Below are 19,133 nucleotides of genomic sequence, written 5' to 3' on the forward strand. Positions count from 1 at the left end.
TTGTACCCTGAAAAAACTCGACGGTGGTGTAGTGACGCTTCAGGAGACCCTCCAGCTCAAGGTCGGGCTCTTTTCTGAAAGCGTCGCGCATCCAACATGAACAACCACGCTCACGGCGTCTCACATCTGACTTAACATCTATGTGCTCTTTACCACGGAGCAAACTTTAATCTAATTTAGTATTATATTCGTGCGTATTGTACTTTCTTAAAAGTAATAATATTGATTTTGTATCTAGATATAAAGTTTGTATCTCAAATCTTGTTAGTAAATATTTGTCTTATTTGTATTGTTAGTAAATCGAAGAAACATCAACATACCTGTGTAAAAAAACAACTTCAACGTCTACGTCTTCTCGGTCTTCATGTAGGAAGTCTTTTAAAAAATGGCTCACTGATTCGTATGTTATGTGTCCACATACAACTATATGCCTGAAAACATAACACGATATTATAATACCACCAATATGTGTATTAAAAGCAGTGCCACTACAACCAAATTGCGGTTTAAATAAATCCAAAAAGCGGTAAAAGCGGAATTTGCCAAAATTTGGAAAGCCTTTATCGTGAATTTCAAAACTGACACAAAAATGCAAATTGAACATGTCTCAAATAGCTTTGAAAGGTAATTTTTTTGGCATTGACATAGTTTATTTGGAAGCAAAGTTTTAAAAAGCGTCTTATACTTAGAAGTAGGAAAAGACAGAAAGCAATTTGAAGTCTTATTTAACACCTGGGACCACATTGACATTACTGAAGAATCAAGTGAAAAGAGAACAGGTCACAGCAGGGTTAAACAAAACATTTCGTGACAAAAGCGTGACAGAACTACAACACAAACAACGTCTTCATTTTATCCACAAAAGAAAAAATAAATAAAACAAGAGTAAAAACGTTAGATGGAAACAAGATTTTTGTAGGCACAAGAATCAGAAAGAGAAAGAGATAGAGGAATCTGAAAAACAAAGACGTTGCCAATATGTAACAATTTACATTCACGTTGCTCATAATATTGTGACCAATTGTGTCGTTTGTTAAACAATTTATATGTGAAATGTGAGAAAATCAAGGAATCTCGTGAGAATGTAACAAATTCAACAATAGCTCACAAAAAATGAACAATCTTACTAGAAAGCTCAGTTTCGTACAGGATTTGTGTAACTATCTACCACACTACAAACAGTAAAATAAAAGTAACCACGACATGAATTAGGTTGGGAGTGATGATTCAGTGAATTGCAGTGACAAGTGTGATCTCGTAGGGGGAAGAGGGGGGTAGTGAAGCGGGGGCTCGATGGTCGAAGTGAAAGTTTGATGGAGGCAAGAGTCGGACCTTACTCAATAAGGGATTGGACGGTAGTGGTTGTGGCACCACGCCACGTAACAAGTGTCCCTTATTGTCATAGGGGTCGACAAAGAGATAATAAAACAGGATAATGATCACGCGAGGACAATGCACGTAAAAGCTTGCGTCTCAGTATAGTCCGTCATGAACGTACACTTCAGATGTTCTTGTAATTTCAAAATTGTCATACAGGACCCTCAATTCTTTATAAGTTCGATTTCAAAGGGAATAGGCACAACATTACAGTGCAGGTGTAACAGGCATTCAAAGTTGGTTCAATGATGGAGGTTAATGAATTAACAGTCCAAACCAAACGGAGAAGAGAAGGCAAGAGAGTTAAATTGACTAAATCATCATAGAAAATTATATGGAAGGTTGGAAAGAAGATAAAAATGCAGATTGCTCATAACTAGGACTCATGCAAACTATTATTCATCTAAGGTGTGGCAAAGGAACTGATTTTATTTTTATTATAAAAAGTAATAAACTTCTACCTTGTAAACTGTACGATTGCATTAAACATTGCAAGTATTCTTTAAATTAATAAATCCAAAATTCAGTTTTAATGATTCGTGTTCATTGCTAAGATGATGTCAATCATGTCAAATGATATGTCCAAAACTAAAACTAATTTTTGCGTTAAAAATGTCCTCAATGCACACAGCCTTGCCACGCTCTATGAATTATAATTATATTTAACGTAAACAGTAACACTAAAATAACCGAGGGGGGCGATTCAAAAGTAGGTACATTACAGATTACAAAACATGAAGAGGGTCAACATTAAGAAAAGAGTACAGGGAGGGAGAGTGTCGTGCAGGCAGGATGACGGCGCCCAGCGGACAGCCCCCGCGCGCAGCCCGCAGGGGCTGTCGCAGCCGCGCAGCGCAGTTACACTACAATACCACTCAACATTCACTCTCCCACTAAGCTTACAACACATTCCGTACAACTTAGAAACATTACGTACGTACACTAACAGAACATAATATGAAAACCTATATGACGAGCGATAACACTAGCCACTATCTGCTGATCACTATTCAACGAACTCAGGTACTTTACAATCAATATATCGACTCATAAAACAAAGACAACTCACGGGGCTCGCGCCCCGCCAAAGATAAGTGAGAACACAGAAGCGTGCTAAGAGAGGAAAGGAAGATAGATGTCACAACACGGAACACATTCAACGGAACGGAGTGAAGACAGCGGCTCACCTGCGTCCCCGCTCATTCTTGAGGGTGCCGCCATACTTGGGTCTAGTGCCGATTAAGTCAATTATCTCTGGGATACAACTGGCAAATATCGCCTAAACGCCGACAGACAAAACAAGACATTCACATTCAAGTCGAGAGAGACGAACGCCGCGGCCGAAGGGAGCCGCCGGCGATGTATGCGCGGGCGGCTCGCTTCATGCCGCGGGTCCGTCACGGGGCGTCGCTCGCGGTCGGGCGCGGTTGGACGCGGTCGGGCGCGGTTGGGCGCGGTTGGGCGCAGTCGGGCGCGGTCGGGCGCGGTCGGGGCGGGCGGCGCGCGGGCACTGGCTGTGTGTGATCGTCGGGACTCTGTGCCGGAGCTAGCGCTACAGCGTGGCGACAGGCATCGTGTGCAAGCGAACAAACCAAACACTACTTCATCGACAGCATTACAAAACTTTACATCGGCTCTCTCCAGCTCTAGTCTCGTTAGAAGGATTAAAAAGCTTAATGGTATCTCGAGTAAAATTTACGAAAAAAGGCATGTAGTAGTGCGTCGGTCGACCGCGCGCCTGTCTCTCTAGTAGGGGAGAGGGGCGCGGCCGCCGGGAGCTAACTCTTCGAGCATGCGCCACGGCACCGAGAGACCGATTCTAGTGAAGGATTAATAAATTTCATTAGCAAACTCCGCATTCAATCAACCAAGTCAGATCGAAACCGTGAGAGGTAAGAAGGCAACAAGCCGTGTGGAGCGGGGGCGTGAGAGCAGGGTACCTGCGGCGGACGTCCTTGTTGTACCGGCCGCCGTATTTGTTCCGCTGCGCCGCCAGCTCCGTGATCTCGGGGATCCAGCTGGCGAACACAGCCTACGATACACAGCAATACCGTGAGGAGACTGCGCCGCGCCGCCCCGCCCCGCCCGACCCGCGTGCCCGCGCGCACAAGGCTGTGGCTCGAGTGTCGTCTGTCTGCGTGTGGCTGTGTGTGGCGTGACGTGACTGGACGGGTGCGGGACTTGGGTGCCGTGCCGAGCTACGCTAGCGGGAGCTACAGGTGTAGCAAGCCGTGACGGGACTCGTGACCGGGTGCATGCAAAGCCTAGGATTCATACGCTACTAATCGATGAACTGAACTTAAAAAGAAACGGAATCGCCGGTTCCTAGTCTAGGACGATGGGCATTCGGTATAGACGCTTGGTAGAGCGCGGGCACGGGTCGGCCGGCGCGGCGGGCTGCGAGGCGCGCCTGGCCCGCGCGCTAGCCTCGAGGCGGGCCGCCGCCAGGGTAGCGCGGGGCCGAGGCGCGACCACCGCCCGCCGCGGGACCGCCGAGTGCTCGCGAGTAGATGACACAATACATCTGACGGCACTGAGCAAGCTTTCGTTAAGTGATGATCCACATCGTCTGCGAGAGATCGGGCGATTCAGGCCGGGAGCGTCGGGCGCGAAACCCTCGACCACCGCGAAATGAATCGCCTTCACTTTCAGCGATCGTTTATACGTTAAACTGATACCTTTTTCCGTGTTCACGCTTCAGCTCGCCACTGTACTTGGACCTACTTCCTACCAGCTCTATAATTTCAGGAATGCTACTAGCGAACATTGCCTGCAACAGACCATGGTGCCGATCGGACAACGAGTTTGTGCGCACGCGAACACCATCGCGTGGTGCACGACAATGTCCACCTCGAGTCTCGGTATATCTAATGGTGACGTAATTCGTAAAGTGTAGCCGGTAGCGGAGCAAAAATAATAGAAAAAAAAGAACGAGTGTGTGTCTACCGGTGATGTGAGCAACTGAACACAGCCAGGCACAGGTGCGGCATGCAGAGATCGCGAGGTGGGAGGGGGGGGACGCGGCGCGGCCGGCGCGGCTCGCGGCTAGACGCCTCCACAGTCCACTCGGACAACTACAGCCCACAACCATCCGGGCAACCGGGCAACCGCGCTCCGGGACTCCATACCCGAGCACGGTAACAGATCCTCCGGCAACACGTTCGTGGTAAGTATCACATAACAAAGCAAAAGAAAAATAAAAACAACCATGCATTGAAACTGTCAAAGCTCATTGGTGTTTAGCGGTAAGAGATGGTCCACCGATTGGAAGCCGACAGAAGAGTTAGACGGCGAGGCGGCGCGGCGGCGCGGGCGCTCGCGAACACTCATGCTCTATACTGATACAGTGCACTAGTCAGGCTGACAATCATTCACGAGCTGTGCGGTTAACCAGTACGCTTGACTAACAACTTTCAAGTTATCGGTTCTGTTATAGTTTCCTTTTGCTTTGTTATCGTTCAGCGTTTTATGCAAGGAATCGCAAGCGTGGCGGTTAGTCGGAATAGCCGTACTACTCTGAACATAGGCAACATAATGTTGTATGACTTCCAGCCGGTACAAAACTAGGGCATGGTAAACTTGCCTGTCCTTGCAAAGAAACTTTCAATCTGTTATCATTATAACTCAAGTTTTCATTAATATATTTTAAGTAAGTAATCATTTTATGTAAGTAATAAAAGGACGATTGAAAGTGAAACTTACCAAGCCGACGAGGAGAAAAAAAACCAAAAAGGTTCTGCCCAGAACCGTGTGACAGAACACATCACCGTAACCTACAGTGGACATGGTCACTATCAGGAAGTACACACAAGTCCAATACGATAGCGACTGTGCGTTATCGAACTCCAACGGATCGCCAGAGTTTTCCAGCTGGAATACACAAATATATACCGGTGAATATCTGCCTTTACATGTAATTTATATTAATGCTTGCTCCACACAGAGCCAGGAAAGCGAGACAAGCGTCTGAAACTAGGTACGAAATCCCACAACCCGGCACTCTTAGTGCGACTTTCTTGGCTCTGTGTGCATCAAGTGTAAATGTGAAACATCAATAAATTGACATTGATCAACAACATTGACTACAACATGCCTTTAAACAAGCTGTTCCAGAAAAAAGGTGCAACTTTGTTCTGCTAGTTTTGTTATAAAATCAAGGTGAACATGAAAATCATTCATTTCCGACTAAGTTGAACCTTTTGATAATTTATTTCTACAACATTTATTATGACGTCATGCCAAAATAACATTGTATAGGTACATTAGTGGAATGCGAGACGGATTCAATGTACCTACATGAGCATAAGTGCTATGCGATCCTTAATCTATTTTCGGGTACCACCATAGGAAGTGGTAACTCGAGACATTTGCACAGCTAATGTCTGTACTGCTATTTGCTAGATAGATAGTTTGTGTTCACTTGACTTCTATTTCCCCAGAAATGGGGTTAGGGTGGAAATATAATACGTAAATGGTCTATTTACTATGTCCCAAGTCAGATCCACTGAAGGTAGCGATTTCTAAGCTGATAGTCAAGACAAAGTTTTTAAGCCGCTCGAAGGCTTTTGATTCGGCTACAAACCGAATAATGGAATGATACTGGTAATAATTGCATCACCTAATGATGTTACAGATGAAGAGGTTACACACATTGATGATATCTCGAATGAATAGAATACTAACCAAATGAATAATGCCGGCAGCGGTCAACCACACTGATATAAATATAGAAACTAATTGCGCCAACCGAATTGAGCTCGATGTCTTTAATATATTGAGGTACTGCAAAATATCAGGCACGGTCATTAAGCGTAGAGCTCTGAGAAACCTTAGCCCTGCAAACGAAAACATTCCCAATGTAAGTACTGTAAATGTCACAGAGAACACAAAAGAATTACATGAAGATCGTTTATTAAATCAAGCTTACCTATCCACGTTCTATCCAGGTATATTGATACAAAGGATGGGGGTATCGTGAAATAATCTACAAATGAATACATCTCGAGCATGAACCATAGTTTGTCACTAGCTGCTATAAACTGAAACAGAGGAAACACATTCATGTATAGATGTTCAATCAAAACTTATAAACGAAGTGGTTATTAAATTACTTACTCGTATAAAAAAGTAGACCATAAAAAATATGTTAAAGGCAAGGTCGATCTGCTGAGTAATATTGTCACTCCATTTCTGGCACCGCTCCACCTCCTCACTGGAAATAGAAGCATCGCATCGGTATCACCGCAGCAGAGCACAACACACACACTTGAACGTGTCACGGAGAAGCTAATGCTAATTAACATGATCAACATTCAGCTGAGAAATAAACACAAGCTAACATATACCAACATATAGGACTATCTGCAGCAAACATGTCAGACGACATTTATGACATTTGACTCACGTATTCCTTTAGAATCCAGCGTTATCATAAGACGTTTGAAATTAATATAAATTAGCTACTGAACGAATCAGATGAGGACGACAATACACACGGTAGTAATTTTGAAAGTGGATCATGTAATGCCAATGTTGGGGCAGCTAATTATAGGACGAGAGACGTGTGAGATGTCGCCCTGTGTGTCATGGAACTCAATTCACCTGGATGCGTCAATGAAGTAGATGACGAGCGATGCTATACTCAGGATGAACACCAACACTACCTGAAATCAAAGGAAATTTGAATTGAAACAGGGCTCTTTAAAATAACTAATACTTTTGATACGCGAAAATACTTTCGTTCAAGAATACACCAATAGTGTACGAAACAAAATATTGAGGCAAGATACCTAATATATAAATCACAGGTAGATAACAATTATAAACAAAGAGCAATCGAACATGACTTATCCGTGAATGTATATGGATACCATCAGATTTATCTGCATGTTAATGTGTATGTAAATGTTGAAATTGTTTATCTAGGTATTATTTAAAATTCAAATCACGCAAATGACGACGCTTGCTAGGTCCTCCACAAGTATAACCTTCATTCCATTTTAATCAAGCTTTATGCGTTCATGAATGAAACATAAGTTGGTGTTAATAATGCAAGTGTGATGCATATAATATAATTGAAACTATGAATATAACAACGTAGGTTCCCGTGATATAACGTCCTCTGTGGTCCAGTGGTTGAGTGTTGATCTGGAGGTCCTGGGTTCGAATCCGGTGACAGAGCACCTGATTGTTAAAAGTAAGATGATTCGTGCTTCGGAAGTCACGTTAAGCCATTGGTTCCGGTTACTACTTACTGATGTAAGTACGTAGTTGTTTTAGGAGCCATGTCAGCCTTTGGCGGCTCAATAATAACTCTGCAACCCTGGTATGCTTCAATTGGTGATCCACCTGATAAACCCAATCCACACGATAAAAGAAGAAAAGTATGACAAATAGTTAATTAACGATTTAAATGCCCAAATAATGTAGATGTTTCATTCGAATTTGAGAACCCCTTGATCTATGATTTTTTGGAAATTAAATCAAAATTTTCGAAAAAAATAATGAGCTGGTACGCTGGTACATTATATTAGAATATAGACACTTGGGAGACTGTTCATCAAGGCGATGTATTTTCGTCCATCGTCTCATTTCAGACGTCGATATAAACAGCAATCTCTTCATAATGAAGACCTAATATCGTAGCAGCTGTTTTGATTTCCACATTTCCATCGCCAATAATATTCGCAAAGCGCTTCCGCGCCTCCCAATATGCATTTATATAATTAATACAACATGGAAACAAGTGCTGCTATATTATATAGATACATAACCACGATCCTTTCGGTTGCGGTAGATAAACCACGGGGGTATTAACATAAGAAAAGCTACGGAACCCCTTTGTACGAGGCGAGGGAGAAATGGGACGTCGCCCCCATTTTGTCTCACATTCTATTATCATGCTGCCAGAAAAACTAAGCGGAACAAAAATATTAACGCAACACTTTCATACGAAAAATGGGCAATTTCAGCGTAATAACTGAACTCAAAAGGAACTAAGTATATACCTTCTGCTAATACCACGTAAATCGTTATGCCAATTGCTTTTGATGTAGCTCCCGATTTTATTGGCTATTACCGTAATGAAGTAACAAATGCCAACTGAATGAGGTTTCTGTAAATTACTACATCTATTATTAATTCTAATAACACTTCCAACGACGCAGTGGTGAAATGTTATACGATTACCGGACACTCATTATAATCATTAAATAAAAAAAAACCACGTTTCATACACAGGGATGACAAAAAAACCCAGAAAGTCTCATGCTGCTTATAGATGCTCGTAGCTTCCAAGTGATTACGAAGGTATTATGTCAACAAACTCTCAACAAAAAAGTTACGTCCAAGTTTACACAAAAAAATACTTTTGGAAAAAATGCCCCAGTATTCCGATGCATCAGCAGCTTGGCATCATAAAGTTGGTACTTAACTGCATCAACTTCTCACTTAAGTGGCTTGCAACTTGGCAAGCCTTGCGAGCTCCAACTAATGGTACGTAGAAAGACAGTTGAAACTTCCAACTTCAACTTATACTTTGAAATGCTGTTAAGTCGCCTTGGATGAATGATTGAATTTATCCGTTTTCTGAGCAAGCGGGTCAAACAAAATATTAAAGTTAAGAACAGGGTTGATTTAACTGCTGTCTCCTTCTGTCGTGTGATTGCCAACCTTATCAACCCTGGTGTCAGGGTTACTATTGAGCCGCCAAAGGCCCCTGACGTGACTCATGTAACGACTACGTCATATCAGTAAGTAGTAACCGGTACCAACGGCTCAACGTGCCTTCCGAATTAAAAGCATTGCCTGGTGTGAAACAGAATAGTAGAATGTATTCCAGCTCCCAAATCATGAATATGTTACTGCTTTGTTTAATTATTGATTACTAAGTGTCTGAAAAGGCTGCAAAAAGTAAAATTCTGCAAAAAGTTCAGTGACACTTGAGTACTTAGTTAAAATTTTTAGTTTTTTTAATTATTTTAAGTTTCATTCTTTTGCAACAGAAAATTTCACTTGATATCAACTCAGAATCATGGTCTGAATCATACCTCAAACATTTCGTTACTATGTCACTAACATCTTGTATAAGTACATACGCAAACCGAAGTTTATACAACTTGAGGTATCTATAGAATAAGCTCTTTAACTTTAGTTGCAAATGGGGTTTTAATCGACTGCTTGCAAACTTCAGAAGGCGCAAAATTTCTCAGTATTAAAGAGCAACGTGTTGTTATGTGGACTCATACTCATAAGGCTTAGAACCCCAACGTCATTCCAATAGCGATCAATCATGTAATTTTCAATTCCAATCCAAAGCAGCCGACCCTTTTCGTGGCTGAATTAAGATGGATTGCTTAAAGGCAAAAACAAGAATTTATAGGTGGCTTATATTTTGCATTAGATGGAGAATTTGGCTGATTCTGTAATATAGAATATTTAGAATTTTGGAAATGTGGTACGATTTCAGCATTACTCTTGTGGTGTCAGGATTTTCTATTAATATAGCTGCTTAAACTATACCAAAGAACTTAGATTTATAATCGCATTAATCAGAAAAAGACGTAAACTAAGTTGTTGTTCACTGATTGATGAGTACATGAGTGCTATAAATACTAAACATACGGAAACGTACACGTGTATGGATGCACTGAATTAATTCGCCAAGGTTGATTATAATAAATTCTCCTTGCAATGTCATTTTTGCATATACCTAAATTAACATTTTCCATTTACATAGACTTCATATTTACATTTCTTATTATGTTATGAGTACATACTCATGGAGAATTAATTTTATCCGGGCATGGGTTGAATAATGTGCGACGCAAAACTTACAATAATACAATAAGGAAATAGTACAAATAAGAACGGAACAGTGGATTCGGTGGTAAGGATAAAGGCGTGTGGCTGTGCCGCAGTGACTACGAAAAAGAACATAAAAAAACTAATAACGCAAGTGTCGATGATTCATACATTCGTGAAGTCAACCAAGAATGCAGTCATGAATTCGTTCGACACAGATTTCTTAGCTTATAGAGCTTCATGGTTGGTCCAATAGTTTTTCAGCACGTGTCCCTGCGGTGGGTTTATTGAATTATGCCGGCATATGCCGCGAGTGCACACATCAAGGCTAATCCAGTTACACTGGGCGGCATCCAATTATGTTGGCATCCTTGCGCCCAGCAAGGCCGTCCCCTTGACTTAATGCGAGAAATTACTGCTGGCCGATGTGGAAATTCTGTGCCATTACGGATTCCTTTCTAGTCATGTATAAAGTCATGCCCGTAGCCCTTGGTTGGGCACTTGGCCAGAGAGAAAAACAATTCCACAATAATATAACCACCAGCCACACCCGACATTCGTCCTAAGATGGATATAGCGAACTACCTGATGACAAGTTATTAACCCACATGATTATATTCCTAGCATTATCCCGTTTTTCACAGGGTCCGCTTACCTAACCTGAAGATTTGACAGGTCCAGTTTTTTACAGAAGCGACTGCCTGTCTGACCTTCCAACCCGCGACGGGAAAACCAGCCTAATACAAGTTAGGTCACATACCTCCGAAAATGCATTTCTCGGAAATGTGGGTTTCCTCACGATGTTTTTCTTTCACCACTGAGCACGTTATACTTAATCATTTATGATCCAAACATAAATTCGAAAAGAAACTTGACAATCATTGGCGTGTGAGAGGCAAGCGTCCTACCAGTTGAGCTACCACGGCTCAACCCACATCACGTTCATAATTTTGGAATAAGAGCTACAACGATGAAGATGATGAACCATTAGATGTGTTAATAACATTTAAATTATGTCACGTAATCTGGTATTTTCTAATATCGAAGTTATTTTCAATAAGATAACGGAGTCTGAAAACTTTTTTAATCTAACTAACTTAACTTTTTTATATTTTTGATGGACAAACCCAAATAATAGGCACTCCAGAAAATTAAATCTTATAAACAGGACATTGACTAAAATGACTACCTAGATGATAATCAAGACGCTGAAATAGCATTTTACTTTTAGATTTGGCTGACTAAGATAGCGTGGAAGTTGCCCTTAAAGAATGATTTACGACCGCGAGAAATGGGTGTGCGAAACGAAAAGGCAAAGTTGGGCAAAGGAGAGTATGATTTGAACTCTATTACTAGCTTATTGACCCGGTTCTTGAGTCGTACACAGTAAAACAGCAACATCAAGCTGAGAGTGCTCGTAAAGGCAGGGTTTGTTTAACTATACTGCTATGCGGTACTAATTAGCATGTTGTTGTTATTCTGATTCAGTTTTTGTGGCGTTAATTGCAAATATTCAAAACACGTTAGGAAGTAACATTCCACTACACTGATTTAGATCCTGAAACCGTATCAAGTAGACTGGAATGTCGTTCGACAAGTGAGGCCAAACTTGTTTTCGTGCAGGCGCCAATATTCCCAGCGCATGTCAATTCATATTAGGGCTCACCACCTCGCGTAAATTAGATTCCGTCATATACTGGCGTTCGGTGCGATCGTAAAAATGGCGCCAACTTTGATAGCGGCACCATATTTATGCGGAAAGTTGCACAGGTGGAAAACACCTAATTACTAGGAAGTTGGCAATGACATGTAGCCTGGAGGAACGGGCGGGAAATATTTTTGTTATTCAAGCCCCGGGTAGAATAACATTCTTGGCTGACGTCCAATGCAATCAACATGTAACTAGCGCCAATTAAAGCCTTAATTGACTACTAAAACAAATCTGGACTTTTCAAGTTGTTATAAGAAAACCATTTCAGACGTACATTAACGGAAAGGTCATTACTTCAATTAAGTGAAATAGAGTGTGACGAGCTCTGTGGTACTATTAACATCTTGATCGTTAGCAGAATTTTCGATTCTTGATCCTTCCACATCAAAAATAATTTTAAAATTGTCTTTTCAAATACAATACTAGGTTACTCCCTCAAGTTGTAGATAATATCTTCCGTAACCTAGTTCAAGTCAAGTTTTCAGAAGTAGGTACTTCCTGGAAGTGTTCAAAAATAAAGAAAATAGCATGAAATAGGGAAATTAGTGCTGCGTTAAATCCATCTACGCTATAAAATTCGAATACGTTTATTCCTAAAGAGTTTCCAACCTCGATAAAAAGGCACCTGTTTCAGCGAAGCTTAAAATCCAATAGAGCAACACACAACAACACACCCCTCCCCCGTGAACTCGATGCGACGCGAGCGAGCCAATCAGATCAAAGTGGATTCTGATACATATCTCCAATTAAACGATACCAACATCTGTTTGATCTTTCATGACCTCAATTTATTTCACCCAGATTCAATAGTTTTAAAGGAAGTTGTCGTTCGAGCACCGGAAAAGCTTTGTGACATACCGTATGTTATTCAAGATATGAAATTAAAAATTATTGCGGTCGGGTAGTCAGTGTGTAGGTATATGAATTCGACAAATAAATAGCCGTAACAGATAAACATAATCAACAAAGGCAATGCCTCCGGTTGATTGAGCTTTGTCCCCGCTAGTGGAACATAAAAAGGTAATTAAAATGTAATATGTCCCAGAAGACTCTATAACCTACATAGCTAAACCTAGTCATTCAGCAGAAAGAGAAATAAGTTTAAAAGTAACAAAAAAATACTTAGCTAAGTTCAAAAACATGAATCGGACATGTGCTGCACAAAACCTAAAGAATTCTTCCATTAGGGTCATTTAGAAAGGTTAAAGGTCTCCACTGAATGGATATCCGTTTCCAGTAATTCGAATTCCTGCATTTTTTGAACATTTTCTTCTGAACTTATTTTATTTCAAAGAACGTCGACAGATGACGCACGCTAGGAATGAATTCAGGATCCTACTATTAGCATTATTAAGTGCTTTAAAAGAAAAATCAAGTATTTACTTATAGCTAGATACTTTAATATTGACATGACCATTTTGATATTTCATTGGCTTCTTATTTAATACAATTATGTTTATCACATTAAATTACTTGTCAATAGCTGGAACTAACCGCGATTGGGGTTAGTTGACTTTAATCCTAAAGTACTAAATTCTCATCAAGCAGATTTATTTTATCACGTTTTTCCCATGCCGAAAGATCAGGAGTTGGAATTAAAGGCTTTTAATTTAGGAGAGCAGGGGTGGAGAATTACGACGCAATGAAACATTCGTCCGAATTGAGGTTCTAAATCAGCCCTGTGTCGAATGAAACTCCAAGGGCATATAGCGTTCCAAGGGAGTGAGAAAACTGGAAGACTTATAGCTTCTAGAAGACATTTAGACACGTGACTTCGCTTTGTGACTGGTTTCATGGCGAACGTTTAAGAAAATGATTTAGGTGATTCGTCTTATCCAATCATAATAATAATCCGCATTAGAATGAACATGATGAATGATGATGATGTATTGATTTAGTGAGGCCTAATTTGCAACTATAACTGCAACTATTATCTATAACTGTACCTAAATTTATGCACAATGAAAATCTTTATCTTTTTATCTTTAATATCAGGGATTTTAATAAAAAATAAATATATACGGTCGAATTGAGAACCTCCTCCTTTTTTGAAATCGGTAAAAATCAGTTTTAAAAAGCAAAAGCACTTACTTTTTATGCGCAAATGTCAAATTTCAGTATTGTTTTTCATCAATAAAGGAACTCTTTAACACTGAGAAAGGCCTTTTTAACGCCTAGAAGCGTCTCCAGATATATTATTGAGGACATGTGGCTCTGCTCATCAGACGCGCCTTTATGTTAGTAGATATCCATTAACAAATTTATGTATGTGTATACGTATGATCAAACTTAAAATTCAAAATGGATGCGTAAGTACTTGAAAGCGACGATCAAAAATACATTAAATGCCCCATATAAGATTATAGCACCGCATAAAAGTAATAAACACGAAGTCACTAGTTTCTACAGTGCTGAAGATATATAAAACCATAATAAACATATAAATAATGTTTCAGTGAACTAGTAATAACATTAGACGAGCACTTAAATAAATACTGACATGTGTTTACTACTGCCGTAATTACAATTTCAAATAAAATCAAATCTGTTGAATTAAAATCAGTTACGCAAAATGAGGTAACGTAGTGCGAAATTACATTTTAGAATACAGTAAGACAGACACAGACTGTTGGTTATAAATGAGGCTTTAGTTTATATCTAACGAGATTGGCTAATCTTCTCCTTCTATCGTGTGGGTTGTGAGGTAGATTACTAACCCCATCAACGCCGCCAAAAGCCCCTGACATGGCTCTAGTAACGACTACTAACTTACATATTAGTAAGTAGTAACCGGGACCAACGCTTTAACGTGCATTCCGAAGCACGGAGGTATTGGCTAATTATAAGCGGTGGGCTGGTAACAGTTGATCAGTGGACATCATAGATGAGGTATCGAGTCAAATTGGTATGAGAACCATTGTCGCCACCCGTTTGACGTCTGTGATCTCTATGCCAGCAGTTTATGTCATCTAAATTGGGCCAAAAATATGAAAAGGCGGAATTTTTACAAGCACAAGCTTTTTTCACACTTTAGATGTTTTTGAACTGCAATTCTTTGCTTCCGTAGGTAAGAAATAAAATTTTAGCTCAGGCCTCATTTCAACTTTTCGTTTTTCTAATGACTCGTTATGAATAATAAATAATAAATTCACATAAATCACCTAATAAAAAATAATTATCAACATTATCATCTTATATTTGGTAAGTAATGCAACAATACTTAATGTAATAAATAATCTCTGATTGTTTTTGGTAGTTAGAAAGTCTTTCCCGAACAGTACCAAAGTTGTTTACAATATCAAAGTTATTAAAATGTAATGTATGTAAGTGGCGACGGCTTCTCAGCCGGGTTCGGCGGCTGCGGCTGCGGAATTAGGAAAGCGGCGTAAGTATCAGGGTCTGGGTGCAGGTTATTTTTTCTTGCCTTTTGCTGTAGAAACGTTGGGCCCATGGGGTCCAGAAGCACGTCAGTTTTTAAAGACGATTTCAGCTCGCCTCATCGAGGCAACTTCCGACCCTAGAGCAGGCAGTTATTTTGCCCAAAGGGTCAGTTTGGCGGTGCAGAGGGGCAACGTGGCCAGTATTCTGGGGACTTTGCCTCGATGTGGTGAGCTGGAGGACATTTTTTATTTATAGCTTTTTATCCCTTTTTTATGTTTTGTTTTTAATAATATGTGTGTTGTTACAATTGTAGTTGGATGGAATGTACTTGTTTATGTATTTTTATTTAATAAATAATTAAGTTTAAAATGTACTATATCAAAACTAGAAGTATTTTCCAAGGGAATATTATGTAAAAGTAATCTGCTTTAGGTGGCGTGTGCTTCGCGTTTGGATGCAAGGAATCCGTTTTATTTATATCCTATCATTTGTCATTCACGCCACCGCCACAGATTTTTGTGTCACTATTTAAATAGACGTTTTTTTGTACGCCACTTACTAGTTTTTTATTTTCTCCGTGTTCCGGTGTGTAAAAAATTGTTGAAACATTTATGAGTTCATCTAGCTTCCGATGGAACTAAACTATAGTTTTATTAGGTGCATATTTTATGTCGCTAACGTTTAGATGTATTGTTTAGTCGCTCCGAGTATGTTGAATCACAATATGTCAGTTGAATCGATACTGAAGTCCAATGTTGCTTCCACCATTTTCTTTCTCATTTCTACTGAAATGGGAACATAATGTACATTTGAATGATATCATTTGACTTGTTATCGAAGTTGAATGTGAGCGACATGCTCAATTTTATCATACACGAATATGGTAAGTACCTATCTAGCATTATTTTCCCAAGCCTCAATTTTGAAGAAGTTATGCGTCTTTATGTTTGAACATTATGAATTACCGTTACTGGTAATTGCTAAAGCTTACTTGCAATAATAGTAACCAATTCAATTCTAAATATTTCCTTTCAATCCACGGACAGATTCATTCAATTCAAAGTTCTCCAACATCCATTATGTCGGTACACCACAGATTCAACAAACAATTGCAGTGCAGATATCTGTGGATTGGTCTATCTATTCAGCGGGGGTAATTGCCCCAAATACTTGGGTGGCAATAGTCGCACCCGTACAGTAGGAAGCGATGTGGTGACTTCATTGTTTTAGCACAATGCAGCAGTAACTGTCCTTAGTTCACGTCGTTTGCAGGCGGGACCGCGATTCCGATGGTATTCTCTTATAGTTTCACATTGCACTTCGTTTGTTCCTGTGGTTGTTTTGGCATTTTGCTTCCGTTAAATGTTAAGTGTTATACATAAATTTGTAGCTTTGTGTAAATGTTCGTTCTCGTCTATGTGAATTCAGGTTGCTGTAATTGTAGTTTCTGGTATGTTACGCGGTTTTGGTTACTTTCAGACTGTCACGCGATGTGTTGTGTGATTCACGACAGACAATGAAGTTGTTAGTATATTTTGACTGCAATCGTAGCATCATAAGAATCAAAACACAATATATATCTATGTAAAACGACTTGTAACTGATCTTCAAGATATATCTCAGAATAGGTATAATTTTAACATCTTTTATCATCTGAGATAAACGCTGATTTTGAAAAGTAAGGGTAAAGTATTTCCACTCGAACGTTCAATTTTACAGACATCCTCAACTCTACAAATAGCTCCATAAAATCGCTTCTTTGATGGCACTTAAGTATATCAAATATCGGCATCGTCAGGCAAAAATTATACGAGTCTCGTTCTGCACATAAAAAAGGGCGTTGACACTTTCTCTTGACGGCCCGTAAACGTTTTATTGGCGTTTCAACTACGCCGTTTCATAACCCAAACAGATGATCCGGCGCAAGGCCGAGACGGGAACGCTCCCGCTGAACTTCAAGGAATTTCCTCCAACCCATCAATTATGTAAGTTAGTCGTAAACTTAGCACCGGTGGATAATGATCATTAGCTGCACTGTATATCGGCCGATTCACTGGTTTTGACGGTGTTTTTAAATTCTTTTCGGCTCTGTAAGCATTAACGATATCATTAGATAATAAATGTAGAATGTTTTCATTATAAGTAACTGTTGCTTTTTTATTTTCATTAAATTCTGTTGCTACATATTTTACAGTGGTCACGTTGTAAATTTCCGTAAACAGGTGTTTATTTCCCGCACCTGGCACTTAATCAATTGCAAGATCTCCAACATCAAAGCCCTGCGGTCCCAGGGCCTTGGATTTATCTAGTCTGATCCCAGTTTTATTTGTGATCTCATGTCAAGGCTGGAAAGAATATATAAATCTACCTAATGGTTGATCTCCTATGATGTCAAACGCGCTAAGAATTCGTGTGCATGGCATGACATACATCAAAATAGAAGCGAGTCAGATTAAAGGATTGATTGGGATTATAAGAAAAAAATATAGTCTCCTGCTTTCAATATATTTGGAAAAGACGTACCTATTATGCTTATTTTTCTGCTGTAAATTTGACGTTTTTAGAGCACACTTTTTCATTAGAATTTCTATATCATGAGTCACAGCATTGTTATCAAAGTTTTTATTGCCTTAAAAATTTACGCCAAATTTAATTAGAATTTACACAGTGCAAAGTACAATTCATAAATCACGTTGATGAGACATATCGGGCAGATTTGTTAGTAAATACGGTTGATAATCGCATGTCGGGGGACTTGCGTCGCGATGTCGCGCTATGTGACATGGCCGGGTAAATATAGCATGGTAAATATAGCGCACTCACATGGAACACCGGGTGCGTCGTGTGGGTTTTTTGTTTAGACTCGATAGTGGGCTAGGTTGGCGAACGCCACTGAATAGATAAATAGTTGGTTGGTGGACGCCACTGGATACATGAATAGCGCCACCGCACTATCATCGTCTCCCTAGCATTGTCCCGTTTTTCACAGGGTTCGCTTACCTAACCTGAAGATTTAACAGGTCCGGTTTTATACAGAAGCGACTGCCTGTCTGACCTTCCAACCCGCGAAGGGAAAACCAGCCCAATATAGGTTAGGTCCCTTACCTCCGAAATTGCATTTCTCGGGAATGTGGGTTTCCTCACGATGTTTTCCTTCACCGCTGAGCACGTGATCATTCGAAAACAAATTCGACAATCGTCAAATCGACCTCAAAGTGAGAGGCAAGCGTCTTACCAACTGGGCTTCTCCTTAAGAGCGCCACCGCACAAGTGACAGAATGCAGGGTGGGATAACTCCAAAGAAGCCAAGAAAACTCCTCTGCCACCAAAGCTTGTAGATATTATACGCAGTATCTAATTTAATTAAATCAGCGATCGCTTCTGAAACTTTTAGCAAAATTACAGATAACCTTAGTCTTAATGCACATTTTGATAAAGTACAAATTGCTAAGTCTGTTGGAAATGCAGTGAGCATTATAATATTTGTTGGTAAGAATATAAAACTTCTAAAGTGAGGTTAGAATCTGTATAGAACAGATCAAACATTTCTATAGCTCATAGACTTGTAACTTTAACAGAATCAGAATAGAATAGAATCTTATTACATTTATGTCATTTCGCAAGGTGTTATGGCTGCGGAGAAGAAAATTACAAGAAACTACAACAGCAACAAGTGTTTTAAATTGTCTTTTAAATATTTACAAACTTTTGGATAATTTTATGAAGCAGTAGCTCTTGTAACCACGTGGCTAAGTGTATAAACGCAAGCACTCACACAGTTACACACAAACACACACACACTAATATATACACATACACACAATTAACATACAAAATGCATGTTTATTTGTTCTTATTTAAG

At 39.9% G+C, this 19,133-nt stretch overlaps 1 protein-coding gene across 6 annotated transcripts in view; it reads right to left on the reverse strand.

Moving 5' to 3' along the window:
* The window catches only part of LOC126369367 (calcium-activated potassium channel slowpoke), a 70,111-nt gene that overhangs the window by 16,773 nt on the left and 34,205 nt on the right, over positions 1–19,133 (reverse strand). For 5 of the 6 annotated variants that reach the window (XM_050013722.1, XM_050013724.1, XM_050013723.1 and 2 more), the window contains exons 2-8: positions 6,979–7,040; positions 6,493–6,589; positions 6,305–6,416; positions 6,061–6,212; positions 5,080–5,247; positions 4,056–4,147; positions 321–431 (exon numbers count right to left, since the gene is read on the reverse strand). In XM_050013722.1, the coding sequence (XP_049869679.1) occupies positions 321–431; positions 4,056–4,147; positions 5,080–5,247; positions 6,061–6,212; positions 6,305–6,416; positions 6,493–6,589; positions 6,979–7,040 (794 nt within the window). Of the gene's footprint in view, positions 1–320; positions 432–3,317; positions 3,410–4,055; positions 4,148–5,079; positions 5,248–6,060; positions 6,213–6,304; positions 6,417–6,492; positions 6,590–6,978; positions 7,041–19,133 lie in introns of all 6 variants that reach the window. The other variant, XM_050013721.1, reaches the window with a different exon arrangement.

The sequence above is a fragment of the Pectinophora gossypiella genome, chromosome 9, assembly GCF_024362695.1.
Source record: "Pectinophora gossypiella chromosome 9, ilPecGoss1.1, whole genome shotgun sequence".
Classification (NCBI taxonomy): domain Eukaryota; kingdom Metazoa; phylum Arthropoda; class Insecta; order Lepidoptera; family Gelechiidae; genus Pectinophora; species Pectinophora gossypiella.